At 45.4% G+C, this 14,053-nt stretch overlaps 1 protein-coding gene across 4 annotated transcripts in view; it reads left to right on the top strand.

Moving 5' to 3' along the window:
- SLC24A4 (solute carrier family 24 member 4) overlaps positions 1-14,053 on the top strand; it is a 151,996-nt gene that overhangs the window by 123,751 nt on the left and 14,192 nt on the right. For all 4 annotated transcript variants that reach the window (XM_066343786.1, XM_066343785.1, XM_066343787.1 and 1 more), the window contains one exon: positions 13,858-14,024. In XM_066343786.1, coding sequence (XP_066199883.1) covers positions 13,858-14,024 — 167 coding nt within the window. The remainder of the gene's footprint in view (positions 1-13,857; positions 14,025-14,053) is intronic.

Raw genomic sequence — 14,053 nt, 5'->3', positions numbered from 1 at the left:
CAGTGGTCACTTACGGGGTGAATGGCCTTAGATATATAAGTACGCTGGCCCTCCAATATATAGTAGTTCAGCCCACTTTGGTGGAGAGTCTGGGGTGAGTGTGTGTCTTAGAGAAGTTCAGGCCCCTGGAGGTTCTTGAACACGAACCGGAGAGAAAACTGAGAACTTACTCCGGGCCAGGCGGGTGTTTTACAGGCAGTAACTCACTGAGTTCTCACGACAGCCTGGAAGGTGGGTACTGTTACACTGCTCACAAAAATGAGGGGATCAGGGACACGCAGATGCTCCAGGACTTTCAGCCTTTTGTACAGTGCATTCTCACCAATGAAGTAAAAGTTGGTTTTGCATCTCATTTGCATAATCGAATAGCTTTCTTTGACTTGTCATTTGCTTTTCTGATGTTCTTGTTTAATAAAAAAAAAAATCAAATGCTTTTTTTTATCGCTTCGTATTCATTTTGACATATCCCCCAATTTTTTTTTTTTTATTGTTTTTTTTTTTAAGATTTTTTTTATTTATTCATTATAGAGAAGGGAGAGAGAGTGAGAGAGAGAGAGAGAGAGAAGGGGGGAGGAGCAGGAAGCATCAACTCCCATATGTGCCTTGACCAGGCAAGCCCAGGGTTTTGAACCGGCAACCTCAGCATTTCCAGGTTGACGCTTTATCCACTGCGCCACCACAGGTCAGGCCAATATCCCCCAATTTTTTGTGAGCAGTATATTATTACCCCCGTTTCCCAGGAGAAAAAAACTCAGGCACACAGAGGGTCACACTCACACAGGAAGAGGGAGCAGAGTTGAGATTTGCTCACTGACATTCTGACCCCAGATGTGCTAGGGGGACAACACTGTCACCAACCAGTGGATGCTGGTTGAATTAGGAGCCCTTGGGACCTAACCTGCTCTCATCAGGCCTTGGATGGCATCCCTAAATCTTCACTTCTTTATTACAAAATAACTCAGTAAGCTTTCTGGAACTCACAGGGCTTCTCCTCCTCCTCACCCCGCCCCTGCCTTCCTCAGTTCCCCAAAGCGCGTGGCTGGGAGGAGAGGTCTGTGTCGTGTCTGTAAACCCAGTAAGGGGTACTGCCCAGACAGAACGCTGGGAATCTCCAGGTGCCTGGTCCTTGCCTTTAGCCCCTCAGCACATCCCGGGAGGCGGTAGACACTGCAGGTGCCGCCGGCTCATTTACATGGGAAACTCCATACCCGGCTCCTGCCTGTCCCCGCCCCCAGAGACACTCAGCACTGTGTGCTGGAAATGAGCCTTCAGAGAAATTGCGCGGTTGGTAAATTGTCTCATAAGTCAAGGTCAGGGTTTCAGAGCCACCTCGTGTGAATCAATCACTGGGGTGCCAGGTCATAGCCCAATTAGAACAAATGCTGGCGGAATGATTTTATTGTTTAATATAACAGCTTTTTTGAGATACAATCCACTTACCATAATAGTCACACCTTTACACACTTGAGGGGTTATCACAAAGTTGTACATTCACAGAGTTGTGTCACCCTCACCACAACCAACTTGATAGCATTTTTCGCCCCTGAAAAGTCCTCTACTCATCAGCAATTACTCTCAGCCCTCCCACCCCATCTGCTGGCTACCACCGAACTACTTCTGGTCTCTTTGGATTTACCTATTGTGGATATTTCCTATAACTGGAATCACTCAGCGTACGGCCTTTTGTGACGGGCTGCCGCTGCTCAGCAGGGGCTTTCTCCGTGTGGTAGCGTGTACCGGTGCTTCATTCTTTTGCAGGGCTGAATAATATAGTATTTATCTATTTGTATAGTATTCCATCCATTGATGGAAATTTGGATTGTTTCCGCTTGCTGCCTATGATTGATTTATAAAAACAGCTTATAGAGCATAGTGCAGAAGGAGGCTCAATATATGTACTGTATTTTTAAATCTAAATGAAAGTGATTTTCTTCTGAGTTTTTTGGGGTTAGCAACAGTCTCTGAAGACTGGGATTAAAAGAAATCGCAGAAATTTTTAGACCAGACATCTCTTTGGGAAACTGAGGCCCAAAGAAGGGGCAGACTCAACCAGACAGAACCAGGTATGTGGGCCACCTGCCCTAGAATCTACCCTGGGGTGCCTCGCAGCCGGGCCAGCACGGTGCGGGCAGGAGGCAGGACATGAAGAGGCCCAGGACCCACCACGCAGTGGACACGGGCTGGGTCCTGAAGCCTCTTCACCCGCCAGCTGCAGGGTCCCACGCAGCTCCCTTGAGCTAGAGGGGGGCTTTTCTTTATCAGCGAGGGTACCAGGGTATATTGGGGATCCCTGGGACTTCCCTGGCACTGGCTCAGGGCGCAGTGGCTGGCGAGACTCTTCCTGGCTCTTCGTTTCTCTGTACGTACCTGTCTCGTTCTGTTCCTTGGCTGCAGACTGGCTTTCTCAAATTCACGGTTGGTCCATATGGCAGACTGTGGCCTCCACTAGCCCCAGACTGATGCATGACAGCTCCAGCCCCCCTAACTTAGCTCACTGGTGTTGCATCGGAATACCAGAGTCCCAGAGAGAGAAGATGCCATCAACCCAGAGGCCGGTGTCTATCCCGGGCCCTCAGCTGTGCTGGCCAGCATGACTTGGGTGACCCCTAGGTGTGGTTCCGAGGGAAGAAGGGCCGAGCACTGACCCAGTGCACCCCTTGTAGGTGTCTCTGACACACGCCTCCGGCGTTATTAGAAGATGAGGAGGTGGCCTACTTTAGGCGCAGGATAAATGGAAATACAGAGGCGTAGGTACCTTACACAGTCGTGGGAAGGGCACTTATCTAGGCCCCGGCAGTGACTCCAGAGCCCAGCCATTGATCTGGCTGGCACTGCCACCACACCAAGCCCAGGGAGGGGGTAGCTGGGATGCATCAGTACTGCTGAGTTCCGGAACTCCGCAGTGCAGTGTAGAGCTGGGAGGCCGGGACCAGGAGGCCACGGCCACGGCTTTGTCTGGACTCCCGTGGCAACATGAGCTGGACACTGGGATGCTTGCTGGACAGGCCTCTAGGATGGTCTGATGCCCACTCATCCACTGCCTGGGCACGGATGTCCTGCCTTGACAGGGATGCATTAAAGCAGCAGAAGGGTGGCATGGCCCTACCTCAATTCTTCTCTTCAGATTGGGGAACCCATTATGAATCGTGAACATCAGCTGCAAAGGATTCTGGGAGATGCCTCTGCAGACACTGGAGGAGGTTGGACTAGAGCTGCTGAAGGTCAATTCAGCTTGTCCATGTTAATGTTGTAGTGCAGCTTGGGAAAAGGCAATAAAACCAATCTTAATGGGTGACTTAACTTAGACCAGACCCAGTAAGGGACCCATGTGACATTCAGTCTCATAGTCAGAGGCTATAGCTTGCCAGACTGAAGCACCTGCCGCAGCCCCAGCATTGCACTTAGAACCTTACATCCAGTAGCATCTGCACGCAGCCCTGCTGGATGGCTGGTGTGGTCCCCATCTCCTGGATGAGGAAACGGGGGCTCAGGAAGCCACACACCCTGGTGAGTAGATGCCTCGGGCAGGGCTGGTACCCAGTGTTGCCCTCTGCTAGTGGCAGTGTTGACTTTGGCAAGAGGGCTCTTTGCAGAGTGGAATGTCCGCTCTGGGATTTGGGGGGCAGCAGGAAGGAAGAGGGGGAGTGAGGAGGCCTGCTGCTGGGTCTGGGTGGTTTGCAAATACCCGGAACCCGCAGCCCCACCCTGCCATTGCGAGCCTGCTGCGTGTTTACGGCAGAGAGCCTGCCGGGGGATGGAGGGCCTGCCAGTGTCCTCAGCTCTGCTGGTGTTTCGGGCCAGCGGCCTCTGCCTCACGCTCGCCAGAGCCTCCGGATTCCAGGTGAGGCCTTCAGAGGCAGGCGGTGAGCTCCGCACGTCTGCGCGTCTTCAGCCTGGTTCCTCGAGGTGGGAGAGGCGGGCGGTTACTGCCGCCTCACAGATGGGGACTAGGGGCTTGGAGAGATGGAGCGGCGACCTGCTGACACACCGTCGAGAGTGACAGGGGACTGAACATCTCTTGTCTGGAAGCTTTCAGATCCCTCGGTGGGGTGCGCAGCTGGCCATGAGTTTGGGTCATCTTTAGGATGCGGGAGTTGGCACGCCAACTCCAGACGTCCTTCCAGCACTGGGACCCATTTCCATCCAGCCCCAGAGTTGGACGTGGAGCCTCAGGTGGGGACTGTGGACACACTCACAGAACTGGCGTTAAGGACCCTAAGATTGGCACCAGCTGCGGGCACCCTGGACCTCGCCTCTCTGCCGACTAGGAGATCCTGGCCTGCAGGTCTGACGTGCCCCCTCCAGACTTACCGTGCAGAAGTATGAACAGGGTCCCAGAGGCCGAACCATGTTACCTGACTGTGCCATTGTGAACCAAGCCCGGGCCGCCTCCACGGGGAAGGCCTCCCACAGCCCCCAAGAGCTCTGCAGGTCTCTGCGCTGGGCTCCCAGCCTTCTTCCTGGGGTCTGGGTCCTGTATGCCCGGCCCTGACTGCCCACCTCCTCATGTCCGCCCGCAGCAGGGCCTGCCTCCGACTTCGCTGAGGTCTCGTGTTTTCTCTCACGTCTTCCCTTTTATTCCTCCCTCCCAGCCTCAGCGTCGCAGTTCAGTCTGTTATGATCCTGACCGCATCTGCCCCCGTGGGGGCCCTCCTTGCCCCTCTCGCGCTTTCAAGATTGAAACTCATTCTCCGGAAGTCAGGATGGTATCACTAAGAGGCTTAGTGTTGGACTCCTGGGTCTGCCACTTCCCAGCTGTGTGACCTTGAACAGTTTGGCTTACCTCTCAGAGCCTCTTCAAGTCTTTGTAAAACCACCTACCCCGGTGCTTGACAATAGTAGGTACTCAGTCAGTAGAAGTTAAAGTGGTGGTTAATATCAACGATAGTTAAAATTTAGTGCTTTTTCTGCACCAGGCGTCACATGTGCTGCTCATTTTCAGTCTCACAAGAGCCCTGTGAGGTAGGGACTGTTATCCCCATTTTACAGATAGGAAAACTGAGGTGCAGAGATACTTTCCACGTTCACACAGGTAGCACGTGACAGAGCTGGGATTTCAACCTGGCAGTCTAGCGAGTAGATAACCATGGAGCTCCGTGCCCCTCAGAAGGCAGCCAACCTAATGGGAAGTCTAAATTTAAGGATAAAACAAAAACGTATTAAAAATAACTAAAAACTACTGATTCTAAAGTCATTCACTCCAAGGAATAAGAAAACTTGAATGGTTCTCCTTCTCAAGAGGATTTTTCTGTTGAGATCCCAGCCATGAGCTAAAAGTATGAGTCAACAGCTGTGCCCGAGGCCCTGGCCGGTTGGCTCAGCGGTAGAGCATCGGCCTGGCGTGCGGGGGACCCGGGTTCGAATCCCGGCCAGGGCACATAGGAGAAGTGCCCATTTGCTTCTCTACCCCCACCCCCTCCTTCCTCTCTGTCTCTCTCTTCCCCTCCCGCAGCCAAGGCTCCATTGGAGCAAAGATGGCCCAGGCGCTGGGGATGGCTCCTTGGCCTCTGCCCCAGGCGCTAGAGTGGCTCTGGTAGCGGCAGAGCGGCCCCCCGGAGGGGCAGAGCGTCGCCCCTGGTGGGCGTGCCGGGTGGATCCCGGTCGGGCGCATGCAGAGTCTGTCTGACTGTCTCTCCCCGTTTCCAGCTTCAGAAAAATACAAAAAAAAAAAACAAAAACCCACCTGTGCCCTTGGTGGGGAGCCGGAGGACCCCCATGGACCTTGAGATCATGGGACTCAGAGGGCAGGTGCGATACAGTGCAAGGGGTCCAGGATTTAGGTGCTAAAGACCTGCATCAAGTTACGGCACCGCCTCTCACTTTCTGAGGCGTTTTAAGTCGCTGAATGACCAAACTTCAGTTTACTTACCTGTGGAACAGGGAGAGTTTGCCCCCAGATTGATATAAAGAACAGAGTGTTTGTGAAAACTCCCTCCAAGATAGGAGGCACAGCACAAATGATGGATAATGGTGAGGTGGTCATTCATTAATTCAGCCGTGACAATGCTCCACCTTGTCCCTCCCCACAGGGGCCGACAGAGGCCACTGGGGAGGCAGGACATATCCCCAGAATGCAAGGTTGGCTCAACATATAAGAAAATAACCAATGTGTAACATACCACATTATTGTTAGAATAATGCACAAAACCACATGATCAAATAAACAGGCACAGAAAAACATTTTATAAAATCCATCACTCTCTAGTGATGTAAAAACACTTAAAAAACTAGGAATAGGAGCAAATTCCCTTACCTTCTAAAGGGCAGCTACAAAAATCCCACAGCTGTAACATCATACTTAGTGCTGAAAGACTGAGAGCTCTTCCCCTAAGACCAGGAAAAGGAGTCTCACCACTTTTATTCGACATTACGCTGAAGATTATAGCCAAGGCAAATAGGCAAGAAAAAAGATTAGATTAGAAAGAAAGAAGTTATACTACCTGTATTCATAGATGACATGATCTTATATATAGAAAATCCTAAGCAATATACACACACAAAACCCCTATTAATAAACTTGTAGGATACAAGATCAAGATACGAAATTCGACCCTGGCCAGTTGGCTCAGCAGTAGCACCTCGGCCTGGCGTGTGAAAGTCCCGGGTTCGATTCCTGGCCAGGGCACACAGGAGAAGCGCCCATCTGCTTCTGCACCCCTCCCCCTCTCCTTTCTATCTCTCTCTTACCCTCCCGCAGCCAAGGCTCCATTGGAGCAAAGTTGGCCTGGGTGCTGAGGATGGTTCCATGGCCTCCGCCTCAGGTGCTAGAATGGCTCCCATTGCAGCGGAGCAACGCCCCAGATGGGCAGAGCATCGCCCCCTGGTGGGCGTGCCGGGTGGATCCTGGTCAGGCGCATGCAGGAGTCTGTCTGCTGCCCCCTGCTTCTCACTTCGGAAAAAAAAAAAAAGATACAAAATTCAATTGTATGTTTATACACTAGCAATTAATAATCTTGAAGTTATGAAGATTCCATTTACAATAGCATTAAAATAAAATAGGAATAAATTTTACAAAGGCAGTACAAGAGTTGTACACTAAAAACTACAAAATATTCTTGAAAGAAGATCTAAATGAAAGATATCCCGTGTTCACAGCTTGGAAGACTTAACATTTCTAAAATGGCAGTAATCCCCAAATTGATCTACAGATTCCAGGCAATCTATAAAAATCCCAGCTAGATGGGATTTTTTTTGCAAAAATTGACGAGCTAATTTTAAAATTCATATGGAAATTCAGGTGGCCCAACAAAGCCAAAATAATCTTGAAGAAGAACAAAGTTGAAGGACTCACACTCTGTGGTTTCAAAGTGTACTGAGAAGATACCGTAAGCAAGACTATATAGGACAGGCATGTGGACAGACGCATTGATCAATGGAATAAAGTCAAATAATGTATTGCAAAACTGCCAAGACAGTTCAGGGGAAAATAGTCATTCCAGCAAGTAGTGCTAGGGCAACTGGGTAGCCACAGTCTTTTAAGGAGTAATTTTGGATCCTTAATTTATATCATATGCAAAAAAATTAATATAAAACAGATCTAAATATGAAACACTTAGAATATAACATAGTTGTAAATACTTATGACTGGATTAGACCATGGTTTCTTAACTATAACAATCAAAAGCCTAAGTATCCAAAGTAAAACATAAATTGCATTTTATTAAAATTTAAAAACTTTTATGATTTATAGGACACTGGAGAAAGTGAAGAGACAGCTCAGAATGGGAGGAAACGTTTGCAAACTTTATTTCTAGTAAGGGTCTAGTGTCTAGAACAGGTACAGAATGCTAAAACCGCAAAAATAAAAAAGACAATCCAATTTTTAAAATGAGCAAAAGATTGGAATAAATAGTTCTCCAAAGGAAATACACTAACGGACAGGAAGTTCACGGAAAGGTGTTCAACATGCTCAGTCATGAGGGAAATGCAAATCCAATCCACAGGGAGATACCACTTCACACCCAGTAGAATGACCATAAGCAAAAGAGACGACAAGAATGTGTTGGCAAGGACGCGGATCTACCGGACCCCTCACACACTGCTGGTGGGAAGTGAAAGGGTGCAGCCCGTGGGAAGCAGTCCAGCAGTTCCTCAAAGAGTTATTATGTGACACAGCAGTTCCACCTTTAGTTGTGTAGCCAAGAGATATGAAAACACACCCACACAAAAACTTACACGTGAATGTTCATAGCAGCCAGGAAAGTAGAAATAATCCAATTATCTGTCAAGTGATTAAATAGATAAACAAAACAGGGTATACCGGTAAAATGGAGTATTATTCATCCATAAAAGTACTGATATATACTACAACATGGGTGTACTTTGAAGCCGTATGTTACTTGAAAGAAGCCAAACAGTGGAATGTCCAGAATAGGCACGTCTGTAGACACAGGTAGATTAGTGGTTGCCGGAGTCTGAGAGGAGAGGGAAAGGGGGGATGATAGTTTAATGGGTATGGGGCTTTTCTGGAGAGTGATGAAAATCATCTGCAGTTGCCTAGTGGTGATACTTACGCAGCTTCCTGATATGCTGGAAACCACCTAATTGTACGTTTAGACAGGTGAATTTAATGATACGCTAATCGTATCTACTGTTTTTAAATAGAGTTGATCTAGAGTGGTGGTTCTGAAAATGTGGTCCTGGGACAAGATGTATCAGCAGCTCCTGGGAACTTGTTAGAACTGCAAAATTTTGGACCCCCAGTCCACCTGCCAAATCTTTAGCTCCAGAGCTCTAACAAGCTCTTCAGGGGGTTCCAATTTATATTTAGATGTGAGAATCATTGGTCTGGAGCTGTGCCCATGGAGGCGCTCCTGCGCCCACAGTCCGTGAGTAACTGCTGAACACCATCCAGCGACACACACGCACCCGCGTGCCTCAAGTTTAGCCACTCCCTGCATTGGACTGTCTCGTGATGTTAAACTGTCCAAGTTAATTCGTTTGAAGTTTTTAATCAGCAACTGCATCTGTTCTTAATTTTTTCCTTCGCTATGCTTAGCCATCTGTTTTGTTCAGTTCATTTTAGAGATTGCTTTTACATAATTAAATTGTCATTTTCTGCTTCGAAAGAGAAATCTGAGAGCTGAGTGAAAGAAACAGCAGCCTTTTATTCTCTTGCTTATGTTTCCGCGTTTATCAGGGTCCATGGTGTGAGCATCTCTCAGACATCTCTGACATTGCTCCTGGTGGCGTTAGGGGAGATGTCCCTTGGTACAGACATTGTCCCATTGCCCCGGGAGCTCATTATTATTGTTGACACCATGATTTAATCCAGACACTCTTAATGTTAGAGAGAACCTGTTTCAGGCAGGTTTAAGCCAGACAGCTCCCAATCTCATTCTTTGTTTTCAAGACTGGTTTGGCTGTTCTGAGTCCCTTGCATTTTCATAAGAATAATAGAATCAACTTGTCAATTCCTGCAAAAAAAAAAAAAAAAAGTCTGCTGGAATTTTAATAAGGATTATATTGAATTTGGGGAATATTCCCATCTTAACATTGTCTTTTGATCCAGGTACAAGACGTCGTTCCATTTATTTAGGTCGTCTTGAATTTCCTTCAGGACATTTGGTAGTTTTCAGCATATAAATTGTGTACTTTTCCAGTCATATTTCTTCATAAACATTTTTTTTGATGCTATGGTAAATGGAATTATTTCTTTAATTTCATTTTCGGATCATTCATGGTTATTGTATAGAAATACACCTGAATTTTGTATATTGATTTTTTTTTTTTTTTGCTAAAAGTGAAGAAGATCCATTTACATTTTTTTTCATGTTTTAATGTTTATTTTATTGATCTTAGAGAGAGGAAGGGAGAGCACAGGAAATGATAGGAGTGTCTGTTCCTATATGTGCCCTACCCAGGTGTATATTGATCTTGTATCTTGTTAGGGACACTTTTTACTTCATTCTTTCCAGTCTCAATGACTTATTTCTTTTTCTTGCCTCTTTTCCCTGTCTGTACGTTCCATACAATGTTGACTAGAAGGGGTAAGAGCAGACAGCCTCACCTTATTGGAAGCTTTCAGTTTTTACTACTAAATATGATGTTAACTGGGGTTTTATGGATGCCCTTTACTGGGTTGAGGAAATTCTTTCTTATTCTTAGGTCATTATTTTATCATGAAAGGGTGTTGGGTTTTGGCAACTGCCTTTTCTGCCTCAGTGGACGTGATTGCAGTTTTGTCCTTTATTCTGTTACCATGGAATATTGGATTGATTGAATTTCACATGTTGAACCACGCTTGCAGTCCTGTGATAAATCCCACTTGGTCAAGGTGTGCAATAATTTTTTATATGTTGTTTGATTCAGTTTGCTAGGATTTTGTTAAGGATTTTTGCATCTATATTCATTAGGGATATTGGTCTGTAGTTTTCTGTTCTCTTGGTGTCTGGCTTTGAAATCAGCGTAACAGAGGCTTCATAGATAGAACTTGGAAATGTTTCCTCTTCTATCTTTTGGAAGAGTTTTTGAAGGATTCATGCTGACTTTTCTTTGAACATTTGGTAGAAATCACCATGAAGCCATCTGGTCCTGGCTTTACTTTAAAGGAAGGTTTGGGGTTTTTTAAAATTATTATATCAATCTCTTATTAATCTACTCAGCTTATCTATTTTTAAGTCAGTTTTGGTAGTTTATGTCTCGGTAGAATTTTGTGTTTCGCCTAGGTTATCTGATTCATTGGGGCACAATTGTTCACCATGTTCTTTAACAATTCTTTTTATTTCTGTGAGATTCATGGTAATGAGCCATTTTCATTCCTGGTTTTAGTACTTCAAGTTCTTTCTCTCTTTTGCTTGGTAATTCTACCTAAAGGTTTGTCAACTTTTTGTTGTTAAACAACCAGCTTTTAGTTTCATTGATTCTATTATTTTTTATTTTATAGCTTATTTATTTTACTTTAATCTTATTTCCTTCTTTCTGCTTTCTTTGCATTTAATTTGCTCTACTATTTTTGTTTCTTAAGGAAGAATGTTAGATCACTGATTTAATATAATATATTATATATTAAATATAGTCATTTGTAGCTATAAGTTTTTAATATTCTCACTTATAGCTATACAGTTCTAGGCACTGCTTTTACTGCATCCCATAAATTTTGGTATGTTGTATTTTCATTTTCATTCATCTCAAAGTACCTTCTAATTTCCCTTGTGAATTCTTCTTTGACCCATTGACCATTTAGGAGTGTTTTATTTAACTTCCACATACTGGTGAATCTTCCAGTTTTCCTTCTGTTGTTGATCTCTAATTTCTTTTTATGGTGGAATTATTGTAGAACATACTTGGCATCTTCTAAATCCTTTTAAATGATTTGGTGCTTGCTTTCTGACTTATAATATGGTCTGTCCTGGAGAGTGTTCTATGTGAAGTTGAGATGGGGTGTGGATTCTTCTTGAATGTGTATATTAATGTTTTTTAATCAGATTTGGAAAGTCTGAGTGTGAGTTCTTCCAGTGGCCTTCCTTCCCCTTGTTCTCTCTCCTCTCTTCCTGGCACTCTCATGATGCCCATGTTGGCATGTTTGATGCTGTGCCACAGGTCTCTGAGACATCGTTCATTTTTCTTTATTCTTTTTTTCCTTTCTGTTTCTGAGAACTAGATAATCTCAGTTGACCTACTTCAAGCCTATTGATGTTTTTCTTATTCCTGCTCAAATCTACTGTTGAGCCCCTCTAGTGAATTTCCCATTTTAGTTACTGTATGTCTCAATTACAGAATCTCTTTTGGCTTTTTTTTATACTTTTTACTTATTTTATGGTGATAAATTATTCTCATGCTTCTCTTTTGTTTTGTTTTGTTTTAGAAATTTAAGAAACTTTTTTGTGCATATTTAAAATAGTTTAAAGTCTTTGTCTAGTAAATCCAGTGTCTGGAATTCTACAGAGAAAGTTTCTACTGACTGCTTTTTTTCCAATGTATGGGCTATACTTTCTTGTTCCTCTGCATATCCCCTAATTTGTTGTTACCGTTGTTGAATAGTGGGTATTTAAAATAATATAATTTGACAACTCTAGAAAACATATTCTTCCCCTTTCCCAGGTTTGCTTATTGTTAGTATTTATTGTTTTTGTTTGTTTAGTGACTTTTCTCAAATTAATTCCATAAAGTCTGTATTTTTTGTTGTGTGTGGCCACTGAAATATCTGCTAGGTTAGCCTAAGGTCATCTAAAGATTGCACAGAGATTCCCTTACATGTCTGATCCAGTAAGTCTCCCAGTCATCTCTGATGGGTTCTGTGCATTTGGGGAAACACCATCAACACGCAGGCAGTTTACAACTCCACCTCAGCCTTCACTCCTTGCTTACTCAGAACCTCAACATTAGGTAGAGGTGAAAGCTTAGAGCAGTCCCAAGTCTTTCCTGAGCATGTGAATAACCCTCAGCACAGCCCTAAGCATGCTTGTGATTTTAGATTCCCAGAAATTTGCAGGAGCTTTGCAAAGCCCTCTATAGATACCACATTCCCCAGAGTTTCCTTTTAAGCTTTTTGGTTCACTTGTTAGACCTGTCCCCCACCACCTTGAGCCCTGTGATGACAATTGTTTCTGATTGTTTTCAACAAATGCCCCAAGGGAAAGGCTATTCACACTGGCTGAGCTCTGATTCAGAAAAAATAAGGACAAGACAGCCTTGGAAGGGGGATCTTCCAAGAATGCACCAGACGGGTCAAATAATGCCCATTCTCTGGGAATGGACTTAGAAGGAGCTCTATCCCTGTTCTGTCCCCTCTTGGAGGTGGGGGTGGGGGGAGGCTGCTGGTTTTCAAAGCTACTGCAAAGCTGGTGAGAGAGAATGGAAATAGAACAAGTTAAAACTCCATGAAACTCACTGTTCTTACTGAGATCCAATCCATTTTTGTAAGTAAACACTCCCTGGATTGCTACAAGTCTTTGGTTAATTTCTAGAGTTCTGAGAAAGCTTTATTCTGACCATTTTTGCCTGTGTTCTGATTGCCTCTCTAGAGGAGAGAGTTTTCATAGATCCTTCCTCCACCATTTCAGTGGCATCACCCATAAGCTGGCTTGTGAGCCTGCATATGTACACGGAACTGAGTGGCTTATTAAGGACACTACTCTTATATTTGGTGGTTTATGGAGCCCACTCTTCCTTGGTTGAATTGTTTGTGGATTCTTTCAGCAGGAGCCAGTGAAGTCATACCTGCCAGCCAGGACATCCACGTTTTAATCTTGCATCTGCCATGGGCTGAGTGTGTGGCCCAGGAGCACAGGAGCTGAGATTTTCCGAGTACGCACTGTGTGCAGAGCTGGGCTCTCCCTCTCTGTGAAGAAGGTTTTATGTACATTGTATCAAGTCATTCTTGCAACAACCAAGAGAGGGATTCTTTTCTCACTTAACAGATAGAAAAACTGCTCAGTGAAAAGAATTGATCACTGTCCCTGCTACAGGTGGCAAATGTTTCATACATTGATTATTATGTTGTTGTCATCACAACTGTTATTATCAGAGGAAGAAGTGGAGTTGATGGGTTTCTCCAGGGCATTTGAATGCCAACCCAGGTCTGTCTGATTCCAGCGCCCATGCATATGCCACGTCCCCATCTGAGCTCCCCTGGGCAAGTCTGTTTCCACTCGGGGTCTCCCTTTCCTTACTTTGAAGGATTTGGACTGACTGAGGTTATTCATTCAACAAACACTTAATGAATTATGTTGCTAAGATTCCCTTCAGGGTGACATTATGGAGATATGTGGATCTCTGAGATCAAGTGCTGAGAGTCACACTGGTAGCATTCTCGTTTGGCTTGAGAAATATAAACGGACAGGTAGACTGACAGGTGTGTAACCCGGTGTTTATTTCTCTTCCCCTAACCTCCGGCTCCATCCCACAACCCTGCAGAGGCAAGAGGGGACAAAGCCAAGTGGGTGTTCACCTGGCCACTCATCTTCCTCCTGTGCATCACCATCCCCAACTGCAGCAAGCCCGGCTGGGAGAAGTTCTTCATGGTCACCTTCATCACCGCCACGCTGTGGATCGCCATCTTCTCCTACATCATGGTGTGGCTGGTGAGTGGTGGGAGCAGGGTGGACTGGAC

This window comes from Saccopteryx leptura, chromosome 6 (assembly GCF_036850995.1).
Source record: "Saccopteryx leptura isolate mSacLep1 chromosome 6, mSacLep1_pri_phased_curated, whole genome shotgun sequence".
In the NCBI taxonomy this organism is placed as follows: Eukaryota; Metazoa; Chordata; class Mammalia; order Chiroptera; family Emballonuridae; genus Saccopteryx; species Saccopteryx leptura.
The sequence above is the reverse complement of the archived record's forward strand: the minus strand, read 5'-3'. Positions and strand labels throughout refer to the sequence as shown.